The sequence below is a fragment of the Vipera berus genome (assembly GCF_964194415.1).
Source record: "Vipera berus genome assembly, chromosome: 3".
NCBI classification, from domain to species: domain Eukaryota; kingdom Metazoa; phylum Chordata; class Lepidosauria; order Squamata; family Viperidae; genus Vipera; species Vipera berus.
In genome coordinates, this window is record NC_138204.1 from 211,128,012 (window position 1) to 211,141,468 (window position 13,457).

The window sequence follows — 13,457 nt, forward strand, 5'->3', positions numbered from 1 at the left end:
AAGGAAAGGAAAGGAAAGGAAAGGAGGGAAAGGAAAGGGAAGGGAGGGAAAGGAAAGGGAAGGGAGGGGAAAGGAAAGGGAAGGGAAGGGGAGGAGAGAGAGAGGAGAGGAGAGGAGAGGAGAGGAGAGGAAAGGAAAGGAAAGGAAAGGGAAGGGAAGGAAAGGGAAGGGAAGGGAAGGGAAGGGAAAGGAAAGGAAGGAAAGGGAAGGGAAGGGAGAGGAGAGGAGAGGAGAGGAGAGGAGAGGAAAGGAAAGGAAAGGAAAGGAAAGGAAAGGAAAGGAAAGGAAAGGGAAGGGAAGGGAAGGGAAAGGAAAGGAAAGGGAAGGGAGAGGAGAGGAGAGGAGAGGAGAGGAGAGGAGAGGAGAGGAGAGGAAAAAAGAGAGAAAGAGGGAGAAAGAAAAAGAAAAAAAGAAGGAAAGAAGGAAGAAAAGAAAAGAAAAGAAAAGAAAAGAAAAGAAAAGAAAAGAAAAGAAAAGAAAAGAAACGCAGCCCAAGGACAAAAGGAGAACAGAAACGCAAATTGCCTTTTTTTAAAAAAACAACATCATCATCATCCATTTCGGCTACCTATATCCGTCCTCTGCGATGCAAAAAAACACACACACACAAAAACGGCAACCCCCTTGCAGGCTTTTCTGCATGTGATTATATTCCTTTCCTCCCAAGAGCGACCCCCCCCCCCCAAATACGAGGGCTGTTGATTCTTGATGGCTGTTGCTGTTTTAACGGTCCAGATTCTCTCCCCTTTTTGCACGCCGGCGATCTGGAAGGTGGTGCGATCCGGAGAGAGATCGGCCAGGTCCTTTAACCAGAAAGGGGGGGGAGGAGGAGGAGGAGGGGGTGGTCTTCCAACACCAACACCCCCACACCCCCAGAAGGGTTGTCGTTTTTCTCAGCCCGAAAGCGTCGCTTGCAAAGCAACTTTCCAGCACGGTTTATCTTCTTCCCACGACGGGGGCTCCAGCTGCAGCCGAGGGAAAAAGAAAGAAAAAAGCTCCTTTCCGAAGTGGCGAAGGAGGAACCGGAGCTGGTTTATAAGGGCAGCACAATAAGCCCAGCCTCCCTTTTTTTGGACGGGGGGGGGGTCCACCCAGCAGGCGTGAGCTTCTTGCACGACTGCCTCATTTGCACGCCCGATGGGACCCACCCTTTCTCCTGGCTGCCAGGCTTCAGCTCCTTAAGCAGCGAAGGGGAGGGGGAATGGGTTGACCCCCGGCACGTCGTGGTTATTCTTAGGGTTTGTTTTTTTTTTAAAAAAAAGGAAATTTTATTTTATTTATTTTAATTCCATTTATATCCCGCCCTTTCTCCGAAGACTCAGGGCGGCTTTACAAGCTTAGCAGTAGCCTTCATTCTATGTAGATGCCTGCTTATTTTTTTTATTTTTTTATTTTTAATCCCATTTATATCCCACCCTTCTCCGAAGACTCAGGGCGGCTTACAATCTAAAGCACAAATCAATGTGTGCTTAGCAATAGCCTTCATTCTATGTATATGCCTGCTTATTAGGGCTTTCACACACACACCCCAAGCGGCATTATTACAAAGTCAGCTTAATTGCCCCCAACAATCTGGGTCCTCATTTTACCTACCTGGGAAGGATGGAAGGCTGAGTCAACGTTGCGATCAACGTTGCAGCAAAAAAAATGAAAATAAAATAAAATAATAAAATAAAATAAAGCTGAGGATACCGATCGCAAGGCTTATTCTGCCATTTTTTTACTGTTTTTTTTTTACTGTTCTCAGGGTTTTATTTAATCTTTTTTAATTTGTTTTAAGGTTTGCATTGACTCTCTTTTAAATGCCCTGTAAACCGCCCTGAGGGCGGTATATAAATCTAAATAAATAAAATCAATAAATCAATCAATAAATAAAAAAGTCTGGTTTTGTGGGAAGACAACACATACAAAAATAGTTTGGGAGATATTTGAAAAAGAATATATTTACACACATACACACACACACACACTAAATAGTTTGGGGGCTATTTTAAAGCAGAGTATATGTACACACACATACACACACACACTAAATAGTTTGGGGGATATTTAAAAAAAATATTTACACACTAGTTTGGGGGATATTAAAAAAAACAGAATAGATTTACACACACACACTAGTTTGGGGAATATTTAAAAAAGAATATATTTTTACACACACACACAGTGTAAATAGTTTGGGGATATTTAAAAAAGCATAATATATTTACACACCCACACTCTAAATAGTTTGGGGGATATTTAAAAAAGCAGAATATATTTACTCACAAACACACACACTAGTTTGGGGGATATTTAAAAAAGAATATACACAGACATACTAAATAGTTTGGGGGATATTTTAAAAAGCAGAATACAGACAGACACACACACACACATTAGTTTGGGAGCTTTTAAAAAACAGCAGAATATGCTTACAACCAACCAAACACACACACACATACACTAGTTTGGGAGCTTTTTTTAAAAAAAAACAGAATATATTTACACACACACACACACACACACTACATAGTTTGGGGGATATTTAAAAAAGCAGAATATATTTAGACACACACACACACATTAGTTTGGGAGCTTTTTAAAAACAGCAGAATATGCTTACAACCAACCAAACACACACACACACACACACACACTGGTTTGGGAGCTTTTTTAAAAAAAACAGAATATATTTACACACACACACACACACACACACACACAAAATAGTTTGGGGGATATTTAAAAAGCAGAATATATTTCCCCAAAGGAATAATAGAAAGTCCTAGGCAGAAACCACCCTAACCCCCAAGGTCTCTGCCCCAAGTAGAAACCAGCTCTGTAGAAATGCAGATTTAATCATCCTTTCAGAAACACTGGAGCCAGGAAGCTTGGAGCTGATGGGATTAGAAAAACAAAGACCCCTAAAAATAAACATTCCCCTCCTCCACAGCCAAAATCTAAAGACATGACCTTTAGGACCTAATAGGATTAACCCACCACTCCCAGCTCCATGTAGTCAGCTGCCCCAGAACCATTTTCAGTCCAGTTCTGCAACTAAATAAATCTGAGCCTTCTTTCTAAAACAGTCTCCATTTTGTTTATTCCCGGCTTGGACTGGACCCTGATGATGATTTTTCTTTCAATAATTAGTTCAGTTCTGCCAATAAACATCTGTCAAGCAGCTGGCTTCCTCAGTGGTGCTTTGGGTTTTTTTGTTTTTGTTTTTGTTTTTTCTCTTAAAGGTATAGCCTCCTGGCTAAAAAAACAAACCCAAGCTTTTTCTTCCAACAGTCTCCCTTCCATTCCATTAGCAACACGCGTGCACAAATATTATAGTTTAGAGGTAAGGAAACTGTATTTCCCAAGGACACAGAATCTCCTAAGATTCTTCTTTTGGCTCCCAGACCATCTTCTAACTATTGTTCCTTTCTATTTCTCACTATTTTGAATGTGTGTGTCTGTGTGCGTTGTGTGTGGGTGTGTAATACATGCACCGGTTAGTCAATTGTTTGGCAAGGAGCCTCATGGAGCATCTTTGCTCTGCTCCCTTTTTCCTGAGTTCCAGGCCTCAGCAGCCACGCCTGATCCACTGATTATTCCAGATATTCTGATGGTTTCTGTGGTTGATCAGCTTCTGGCGATTCCTGGTATTGAAGGAAAAATCTTCATCAGGGTCCAGTCCAAGCTGGGAATAAACAACATGACGACTGCTTTAGAAAGAAGGTTGTAGTTTATTGAAGAGGAGAGCCAGACAGAAAGATGGCTTTGGGGGGGGGGGGACCCTGATCACATGTAGTAAGGAGTGGTGGGTTTTTATACCTTCTTGGGCTTTTGTTTGGAGTTGTTCCTGTGGCATGAACTTTGACCTGAGTCTGAGTGTGCCTTTCTGGTATTCTGATGGTGGCGGGTTAATCCTATTATGTCCCAAAGGTCATATCCTGCTTCCCTGTGGCTGGGGCTGATGAGTGTTGGATTTTTTTGGTGTGAGGGATTGTTGATTCTAGGAATCTTTCTAATCCAAGCTTCCTGATTCCAATCTTTCTGATAAGATTATCATATCTGCATTTCTGCGGACCTAGTTTCTGTTTGGGGCAGAGAGACTTGGGGTGGGTGTTGGTTTCTGCCTTTAAAATCCTTTGGGGAAATATATTCTGCCTTTTTAATATTTCCCAAAATATTTCTTTCTCTGGATTGTTCCCACACTGGCTGAAATTCCGCTGGGTCAGCTCTACTGGCTTCTTCAGAGTTTGAATCCTGGGCTGACCCATAATGCAGCTATATTTGTGGTTTTCAGCCAATTTAATACTCTGCATGACCTTCCCCACAAAAAAAAACTTTCACATACAAAGCTAAAATGATAGTTAAGGCTCATAAAGCTATCGTGTTGCTCTGCCATTTAAGAGGCCAGCTGTGGGTGCTGCAGGAAGCAAAGAAGGTTGAAAGATAACCTGACTAATCTAATTTTCTTTTTCCTGCCTGAGATATGCCAGATCTGAGAAATGCTTATTTTATTGATTAAAACAAAATGCCTCTTGGGGAGATATCTGATGGTTTTGATAACCTCTAAAATCAAAAATCTAGAAAGAGTACAGAGAAGAGCAACAAAGATGTTTAGGGGACTGGAGGCTAAAACATATAAGGAACGGTTGCTGGAACTGGGTATGTCTAGTTTAATGAAGAGAAGGACTAGGGGTGACATGATAGCAGTGTTCCAATATGTCAGGGGCTGCCCCAAAGAAGAGGGAGTCAAGCTATCCTCCAAAGTGCCCGAAGGCAGGACAAGAAGCAACGGATGGAAACTCATCAAGGAGAGAAGCAACCTAAAACTAAGGAGAAACTTCCTGACAGTTAGAACAATTAACCAGTGGAACAACCTGCCTCCAGAAGCAATGAATGCTCCAACACTGGAAGTTTTTAAGGAAAGACTGGACAGCCATTTCTCCGAAATGGTATAGGGTTTCCTGCCTGAGCAGGGGGGTTGGGCTAGATGACCTTCAAGGTCCCTTCTAACTTTTTAATAATAATAATAATAATAATAATAATAATAATAATAATAATAATAATAATAATAATAATAATGAAATACCATGAACCTGGCCATCGAAACTGTGTGATTATGGATGAAACATGATACCCATCGTCATCGGGGCACTGGGAACCATGTCCAAAAACTTTGCAAGACACATCAACAAATTGCAGCTTCCTGCAATAACTCCAGCAAAGCTACACAAAACTGCGCTACTAAGAACATCTTTAAGGAGATACCTGGTTGATCCCTAGGATGCTGGCAGCAACTGGTGTCAACCATTAGTGCCAGTCAATTTGAGTGTTCAGTGGACTGAAGTGTCATGTGTTATGAATAAAAGATTTTTATAATACATTATGTTTTTTTGCAGCCATGGGTATAAAAATGCTGTGAAGTTTTGTCCATGATCATTTGGGAATGACCCCCAAGTGACATATTCTGCAAATAAAATTAATAAATAAATAAAACAAGTTTTAGGGAACCTTGGGATGTCATCAGCTAGTCCCACGGGATCTTCCAATGGTACTCAATTTAACTGAGACATTTCTTGGATGAGAAGCAAAAAAAAAATCAAAGAAAAAAACAAGCCCAGTTGCTTTTTTGAAAAAGCACGGGACTTGGGACAAAAATGACTTGGATGGTTGAGAATCTCAATAGACCTGAAACTCAATTTCATAGCAATTTTTTTTTCAAAGATGGTCTCTGATTTCAGTAAATCTTAGCATGTTTTTTTTTCTAAATTCTTTTCTCATGTTGTTAACTGTTAGCTGCCATGGTTTTGGGGGGGAAAATTCTCATTTTTTTAAAAAAAAAAATCTTTCTTGGGGTTATTGTACTGTATTCCTGATCTTCTGATTGTATTTGGTCTTGGACTGTAAACACATTTTATTGCTTGATTGAAAGCTAGGAATGGCTACCCCCATTTTATGTGGATGGCAAACCAATAAAGGCTTTCAATTCCCCAAGAGTACAATTCCTTCCAGCAATTTTTGACAATCAGAAGAACAGCCATGGTTGCTTTCTTTTAATAATTAGATTAGAGTGTCCCAAATTGTCCACCTTATCTACAGCTTTGAACTTTTCTAAGCAAGCAAACAACACTTCTTGCAATGATGAGGCAACGATTCAATTATTACACTCCAGTTCAAACACACCTTGATACTTACACTGTGGAATCCCTCCCTGACACTATCTGAACTTGGTGGTTGGCTTGCAAACATTTTGTTTCACTTGATATGTTACAGGGAAAAATTTCTGCAAGATAATGACCATGCTCAGAGTGTCCCTTTTTTTTTTTTACACAAGCAAAATACACTAGACCAGGGGTAGGCAACCTTGGCTCTCTTATGACTCGTGGACTTCAACTCCCAGAATTCCTGAGCCAGCCATGCTGAGGAGAAAGGGAGAGGTTTCCAAGCTGAGAGCCATGCTGGCTCAGGAATTCTGGGAGTTTATTTATTTATTTATTTCGATTTATATACCGCCTTTTTCCCGAGGGACTCAGGGCGGTTTACAAGGCAAATTAAAACAATACAATATATACAAGTTAAATTAAAATTAAATTAAATAGCCCCAAAATAATTAGTAATTAAAACCTTAACCCAAAAACCCTCAGTCCAGGCTGGCAAGCTCGAATAGCCAAGTTTTTAGGTCCCGGCGAAACGAGTGAAGGCCATCTGGAGTTCAACAGGCAGCTGATTCCAGAGGGCAGGCGCACCCACAGAGAACGCTCTCCCCCTGGGGGCTGCCAGCTGGCACTCCCTGACTGGCGGCACCCTGAGGAGGCCCTCCCTGTGGGAGTGCACAGGACGATGGGAAGTGGATGCTGGCAGCAGGTGCTCCCGAAGATAATCCGGACCCATGCCATTTTGAAGTCTACGAGTCATAAAAGAGCCAAGGTTGCCTACCCCTGCACTAGAACAACACACCAAGGCAGGAGATGAGATAGTTGTTTCCAACACAGAAACTCTCACTTAAATCAGACTGCAGCAACTCTTTTCAATTAACCTTGTTAATTGAACTCTTTTCAGCCTTGTTTGAGTTTCTTTGCTCTGCTCTCTGCCCTGTTCCTTAAGGGTTCGGAGTAGTGGTGGGATTCAAATAGGTGAACAACTGGTTCTCTGTGTGGATGCCACTTCCGGAAGTCTGTTTTCGGCCCAGGCAACAAAAAATTAGCTGCCAGTTCTGCCGAAGTGGTGCGAACTGGCTGAATCCCACCACTGGTTCAGAGGCCATTTTTCACTATCTGACTATTCAAGCTGTTCTGATCGTGGCTACGTTTAATAAGCTTCTGCTGATTCTTGGCTTGATGCCTCCTGGGACTGAAATTCCACTGTATCATTTGGAGCGATTTTCTTGAATTCAGAATCTAATTCCTGGGCTGTGACCGCAATCAGCCATAATGTAGCAATTTTTGTACATTTCTATCGGGCACAACAAATTAACTTGCAATTCAGAAGACTCTATTGCTCAAGCCTATAGGCAGGAATCCACCTGACTAAAATTCATATCTGAATCTAAGCCAGAGAAGGGTCAATGGAATTCAAGATGGAGTGGACTTGGTCCATTTGTGGGAACATAGCAACTCTAGGCTAATTACTTACTTAGCCTTGGTGGAGCAGTGGGCTAATGCCTCCTTAAGTAACACCAGCTGCCTGCAATTAGTGCAGGTTCGAGTCCCACCAGGCTCAAGGTTGACTCAGCCTTCCATCCTTCCGAGGTAGGTCAAATGAGGACCCAGATTGTTGGGGGCAATAAGCTGACTTTGTAATAATGCCGCTGGGGGGTGGGCGGAAGCCCTAATAAGCAGGCATATACATAGAATGAAGGCTATTGCTAAGCACATTGATTTGTGCTTTAAATTGTAAGCCGCCCTGAGTCTTCAGAGAAGGGCGGGATATAAATGGGATTAAAAAAAAGTGTATTAGTAAGAAAAAGACTAGCAGGTGAAGTGAAGATGTAAGAACCATATTATTAACTGACATATTGATTATGAAAATATCGAAACTAATTATTACTGACTGGTTTTTTTAACGCATGAATCCAGACAATATGCTGTTTGCTAAATACTAAAGAATGTTATCTTATAAAAATTAATAAAATATACATAAAAATATTCTTCCATTAAGGTTAATACGATAAGGGGAAGTTATCACGTGTTTACCACATTTATTGGGATGTACATTATCACAGGAGGGAGGGGGTCTCTGCCAAGGAGTAAAAGGCACACTGACCAAGAATCCTTGGAGTAAAAAAAGAGGCAAAGAATGGAAACCTCATGTAGCCTTTCACAGAGTATATATAATAGTTATGGATTTTGTGCTCTAGTCTGGCAAGATTCCTGTCAATGGGTGAGCAACAATTAAAAAACCTGATCTGAGTAAATCTCTGTGTCTTTCTTGGTTCCTTGCTCCTGACACCACATTTTTAAGAGGATGTCAAAGGAAAGTAGAAAGAAAAGACCCACCAGTATTTTCCCCAGAGGCCATGGGGACCTACAGCTCCTTTCAGGAATCATCTCCTTCCAGACGCAAAAAAAAGAGAGTCCTTCAAGGTTTTGTCTGTTTGCTTAAACCAACCAGAAGAAAAACTGCATTTGGTTAAATACATATCCTCACCACCAAGATTGACACACAGGACTAAATGGTCAAAATGTGGAAGCCTGCATTGTTTCTTGGAGCATTAGCTTAACAAGCCACTCAGAATCACCTTAATGGTGACATAGGCAGCATACAAATTTAATAAGCAATAAAAGGAAATTGCTGTCAGAGTTAACAATTGTGACCCTAAGATGTTCTTCCTTTAAGTGACTTGGATTCCAGGAATTTGAGGGACCTTTTGGTTGATTCTTCTTTAAGATATGATCGTATCATTAATCACTTCTTTTGCATAATGTGTGGAAAAAACACTTGAAGCTGCAAAATTCAGAGAAGATCCAGGTTGAGATCTCAGTCTGGTACATTTTGGTTGATTCTTCTTTAAGATATGATTATATCGTTATCTGCTTCTTTTGCATGCTTTGTGCAACGTTGCAAAACTCAGAGGAGAATATCAGACAGGTTATTCTGATTTTTCTCAGAAAGATTGCAGCTTGGTCCAGCTCAATTCCTCTTTTTAACTCTAAGTGCATCAAGTGCCATCTAACGGGATTCACTGGAAAAAAGATCTCATCCTTAGATTCCCAAAGAGACCAGCTGGTTCCATCTAGAGATTCTTCCCATCATCACCAGGTGCGTCTGCAGGAAAGGGGTCATTTATTATCTGCAAAACGTTCCTTATTGAGACCAGGGTAGGACTAGGAGTATGGGACCAGCTAATCCAGCACGGTCTTCTGCTCTTTAATGGAATTCAATTTAGCAGCATTTTTTCCCAGTACAGTATGATAACAGTCTTCTCATATCTGACTTCAGTCAATCTTAATATGTATTGAAGAGACGTGGTGGTGCAGTGGTTAGAATGCAGTAATGTAGCTTAATTCTGCCAACTGCCAACAGTTCGATCCTGACCAGCTCAACGTTGACTCAGCCTTTTATCCTTCTGAGGTCAGTAAAACAAGGATCCAGATTGTTGGGGGCAATAGGCTGACTCTGTAAATCACTTAGAGAGGGCTGTAAAGTGCTACGAAGTGGTATACAAATTTAAGTGCTAATTGCTATAAAACAGCTAGGAACCTCAAAGCATTTTAAACAGTGTTGGAGCATTTTGATTTATGTATGCAACGAGCAAAGAGCAAAATTTGAAGATAGGGAAATCTGTTCATTCAGCTGCTCCCAGCTAATAACTAAGTTCCAAAAAAAAAGTGTGACTTTTTTAACCCGTGAGTTATTTCATCAGGTCATCTCAACAGAGCGCTATTGCTATTGCTAATTTTTTTCTAATTTCATGCTATTAATTGTTAGCTGCTACCTTTCTGGAAAATAAGTATTATTTTTAAAAATTCCCTTTTAATGGTTGTTGGTCTTCTGGTCTTTTGATTCCTTTAGTTTTGAACTATAAATAAATTTTATTGCTTGACTGAAAGGTAGGAAGGGCTACACTTGTTCTGTGTGAATGGCAAACCAACAATGTCTTTGAATTCCCCAAGAACACAATTCCTTTCAGCCATTTTGACAGTCAGAAGTTTCTTTTAATAATTGTATTTCCCTTTCAATTACAGTGCCCCAGGTTGTCCACCTTATCCACGAATTTGAACTTTTCTAAGCAAGCAAACACTTCTTGCAGAATGGAGCAGAAATTTAATGACTCAAGAGGTATGAACAGCATTAAAACTATATTATACATAAAATATCCTTTCCTTTGTGGGTACTACTGATAACGAAAACCTCAAGGATTCATAATCATTCGTGAGTTTATTCCAGAATTGAAACTCTAGCACCAAATCAAGAGTTCCTGCTCTCCACTCCCTCCTGGGGTTGGGAATTGCATGGGCATTTTGAAAACATTCAGTGGGTGCATTCACAAAATGGCTTCTGATGGAATTCTTCATAAACTAAGCATGATGGATACTTTAAGAATATCAACACACTGATACTTTGTCACTTCCTACAGGAAACATCAACCTGGAATTGTCCTTTGGAAGGACACAAGGGATGAATGCAATGCTCTTCTTCAATTAGAATAACATGATTAGAGGCCTAAAAACATTTCAAAAAATGAAAAACAAGAATGTAGAAAATAGCTTCCTTTTCAAAATGGGCACTTAAAAAAATGTTTTTAACTAATTATCGGTTAAATAATCCCAAGGCAGCTTGGAAGATAACAAGACTGATTATTGGCTAATGACCATCTGGGCAATGACAGGAAAAAAATATTTAATGGGGATTATTTTATTTATACATTCACAGACTTCCATTCATGACGTGGATGAAGTTTCTAAAGCAGATTAGCATTTTTTCTGCCTGCTGTTATTGATCAAACGAATGACTTACTATAATTGCTTCCTTAGGTACTTCACGAATCCCATTTGTACAGTTTGATTTCTCTGATATTTGGAAAAAATACCAGTTGTAAGTATATTATGATACAAAATATTTTCTTTGCAGGAATGGAGTTAGCTGTCCATTAGTTTCATAATATTCCAAAAGGCAAATTGCTTTGGTGCTCAACCCATTTGTGCCTTCTTGTGGAGGGAAACTTCCACGCTGGAAGTTGATCAACTCTCCATGTAATCTCCCCACATAAATCAGGAGAACACTTCAGCTTTCTTGGTCTTAAATCGATGGGACTTTCTTGATTATATGACAAGGGTCACATATGGGGTCCACCTAAATGCCCACAACCTTGTTCTTTTGCTTGGGAAAAAGGGCGGCAACCTCACGACATGTGCTACTTATTGCCCTCCATCCGACAAATGTACTTTCAAATTGTCTGGACTTTTTGAGTGAGCAGCTTTTCTCTAATAAATGCTAACTATGGTTATTAGCATGAACAAACTCTGACTGAAATTGACAAGACCTTAATCAACTACGCTCCGAAAGCCAGTTGGTAGCACTAGTACAGTACGTTCCTCTGAAAGTGCATTTCACTTTGTGGGCCTGTTTACACCTCTCTTGCTCTCTCAAAATGTAAATATTAAACGATTGCTGTGTCTTCCCCCTACATTTGTTCTCCTTTCCAATTGTTTGTGTTGCCCTTTGCCTGTTCAAATACCAGATAACCCTACTCTGTCCTCTGCCAGTTGTCCTGAAATGCACTTTGAAGGATTTTGCATAGAAACTTGAGTCACGATTGAGTGTACCAATTCTCCAACCTTGAAAGAAACTTTAATTTTAGGGATGTAATTACCATCAGGTGATCATAAAGCAGATATGTGTTGATTTGTGTAAATAAAAAGGGTCTCTGTGTGTATGTGTGTTTGTGTGTGTGTGTGTCTGTGCCTGTGTGTGTGTGTATCTCTAAGAAGAACTGATTCTCTTTCTCTTTTTGTTTTAGGATACGCAAGGAGCCCTTAATTGTTACTAAAATGGTCAACATTCCTTTCAATACTACAAAGATTCCTCCAAATATTTCTGAAATACCAGATTTTTTTCCTTCCCCTTATGCTCAACTGTTTGATAATTTAACACAAAATCTTATCGATGGGTTCATTGCCCTTATTTGCATTTTAGGCCTGGTAGGAAATGGAAGGACCATTTATCTCCTGGCCTTTTCCATTAGGAGGAATTCTTTCACCACCTACATCCTGAATCTCTCCATCGCTGATTTTGGGGTCCTCACATCCCTCATTATGGCAGCTACATTTGTGATAGTGTTAATTCTGAGTCAAAGAACACATATGGTTGATACATTTTTCTTCTTACTTTTTGAGTTCTTTTTCTTCACCTATTCTGCTAGCCAGTTTCTGCTGACGGCCATCAGCCTGGACAGGTGTGTGGCTGTCCTCTTCCCACTCTGGCATCGCTGCCATCGTCCTCCATATTTGTCCACCCTAGTTTGTGGCCTCATCTGGATCCTCACCTTCCTGCTCTCTGCAGTGCACTTCCTTCTCCACCAGACCAGAAGCTCTGGAAGTTCACCTTTCCTTTATCAGCTGATTGTGAATGGTTTACTTTGTACACCTGTCATGGTTGTGTCCACTGTGACCCTCTTGATTCACATGAGGTCTAAATCGCAACACAATCAAAGGAAGTTGCTCACCACCATCTTGCTGGCTCTCCTTTTCTTCCTCCTTTTCTCTCTCCCAATGAATGTCTTTTATGTCATTGAATATTTTGATACCTATAATCTCCTCCTCATGACCATCGGGATAGGATGTGCCTCTCTCAACAGCAGCATCAACCCCCTCCTTTATTTCCTCTTTGGGAGGAACAAGAGAGGAAAGGACCAGCCCAGAGCATCATACAAGGTTGCTCTGCAAAGAGTCTTCAAGGATGAGAAGGGCAGCCCGGATGAGCAGCAAATCATGGAGGAAGACCAGTTGTGAAGGGTTGTAAATATTGCATATACAATATTTGCAACTACAGGTTTATTTGGGACATAAAGTATGCTTTCCTTAAGAATATACAGAATGAATACAATTTACTAAGCAAAGTACTTAAAAACAAAGATATGGAAATAGGAAGTATCGCTGTCTCAGTATTTTTCAATCTGAAGCACTTGTTTAACAGGAAATGTTATAGTTGACGTAGTTCCTTTTATTTCATTATAACTACTGTTGTGAATAAGTCCTATTGAATGATTTTTTTAATGTGTAATTTATTTTATGCATTTCTCTTTGTGACATGCCCATTTATGTACATATAATGGAGATGAAAGAAAAGGGGAAAATCTGCCATAGAGGTTACGGATACACAGTGCTTTTTTTGTAAAAGAAAAAGGTGCTGGAACTCGCACATGTCATACCACCCGCCTTGCCTACCCTACAAGGTTCCATCCAAAAAAGGTGCCGGAACTCCGTTCTGAGCGTTCTATGAGAAAAAAAGCCCTGCGAATATATAATATCATTCAA

At 40.4% G+C, this 13,457-nt stretch overlaps 1 protein-coding gene across 1 annotated transcript; it reads left to right on the forward strand.

Moving 5' to 3' along the window:
- Positions 1–11,972: 11,972 nt before the first annotated feature.
- LOC308665545 (proto-oncogene Mas-like) lies at positions 11,973–12,932 on the forward strand (the record flags this gene model as incomplete). The annotated part of the gene is made up of 1 exon (XM_081323605.1): positions 11,973–12,932. One exon carries the CDS (start codon positions 11,973–11,975, stop codon positions 12,930–12,932), a length of 960 nt encoding a protein of 319 aa, XP_081179731.1.
- Positions 12,933–13,457: the final 525 nt, after the last annotated feature.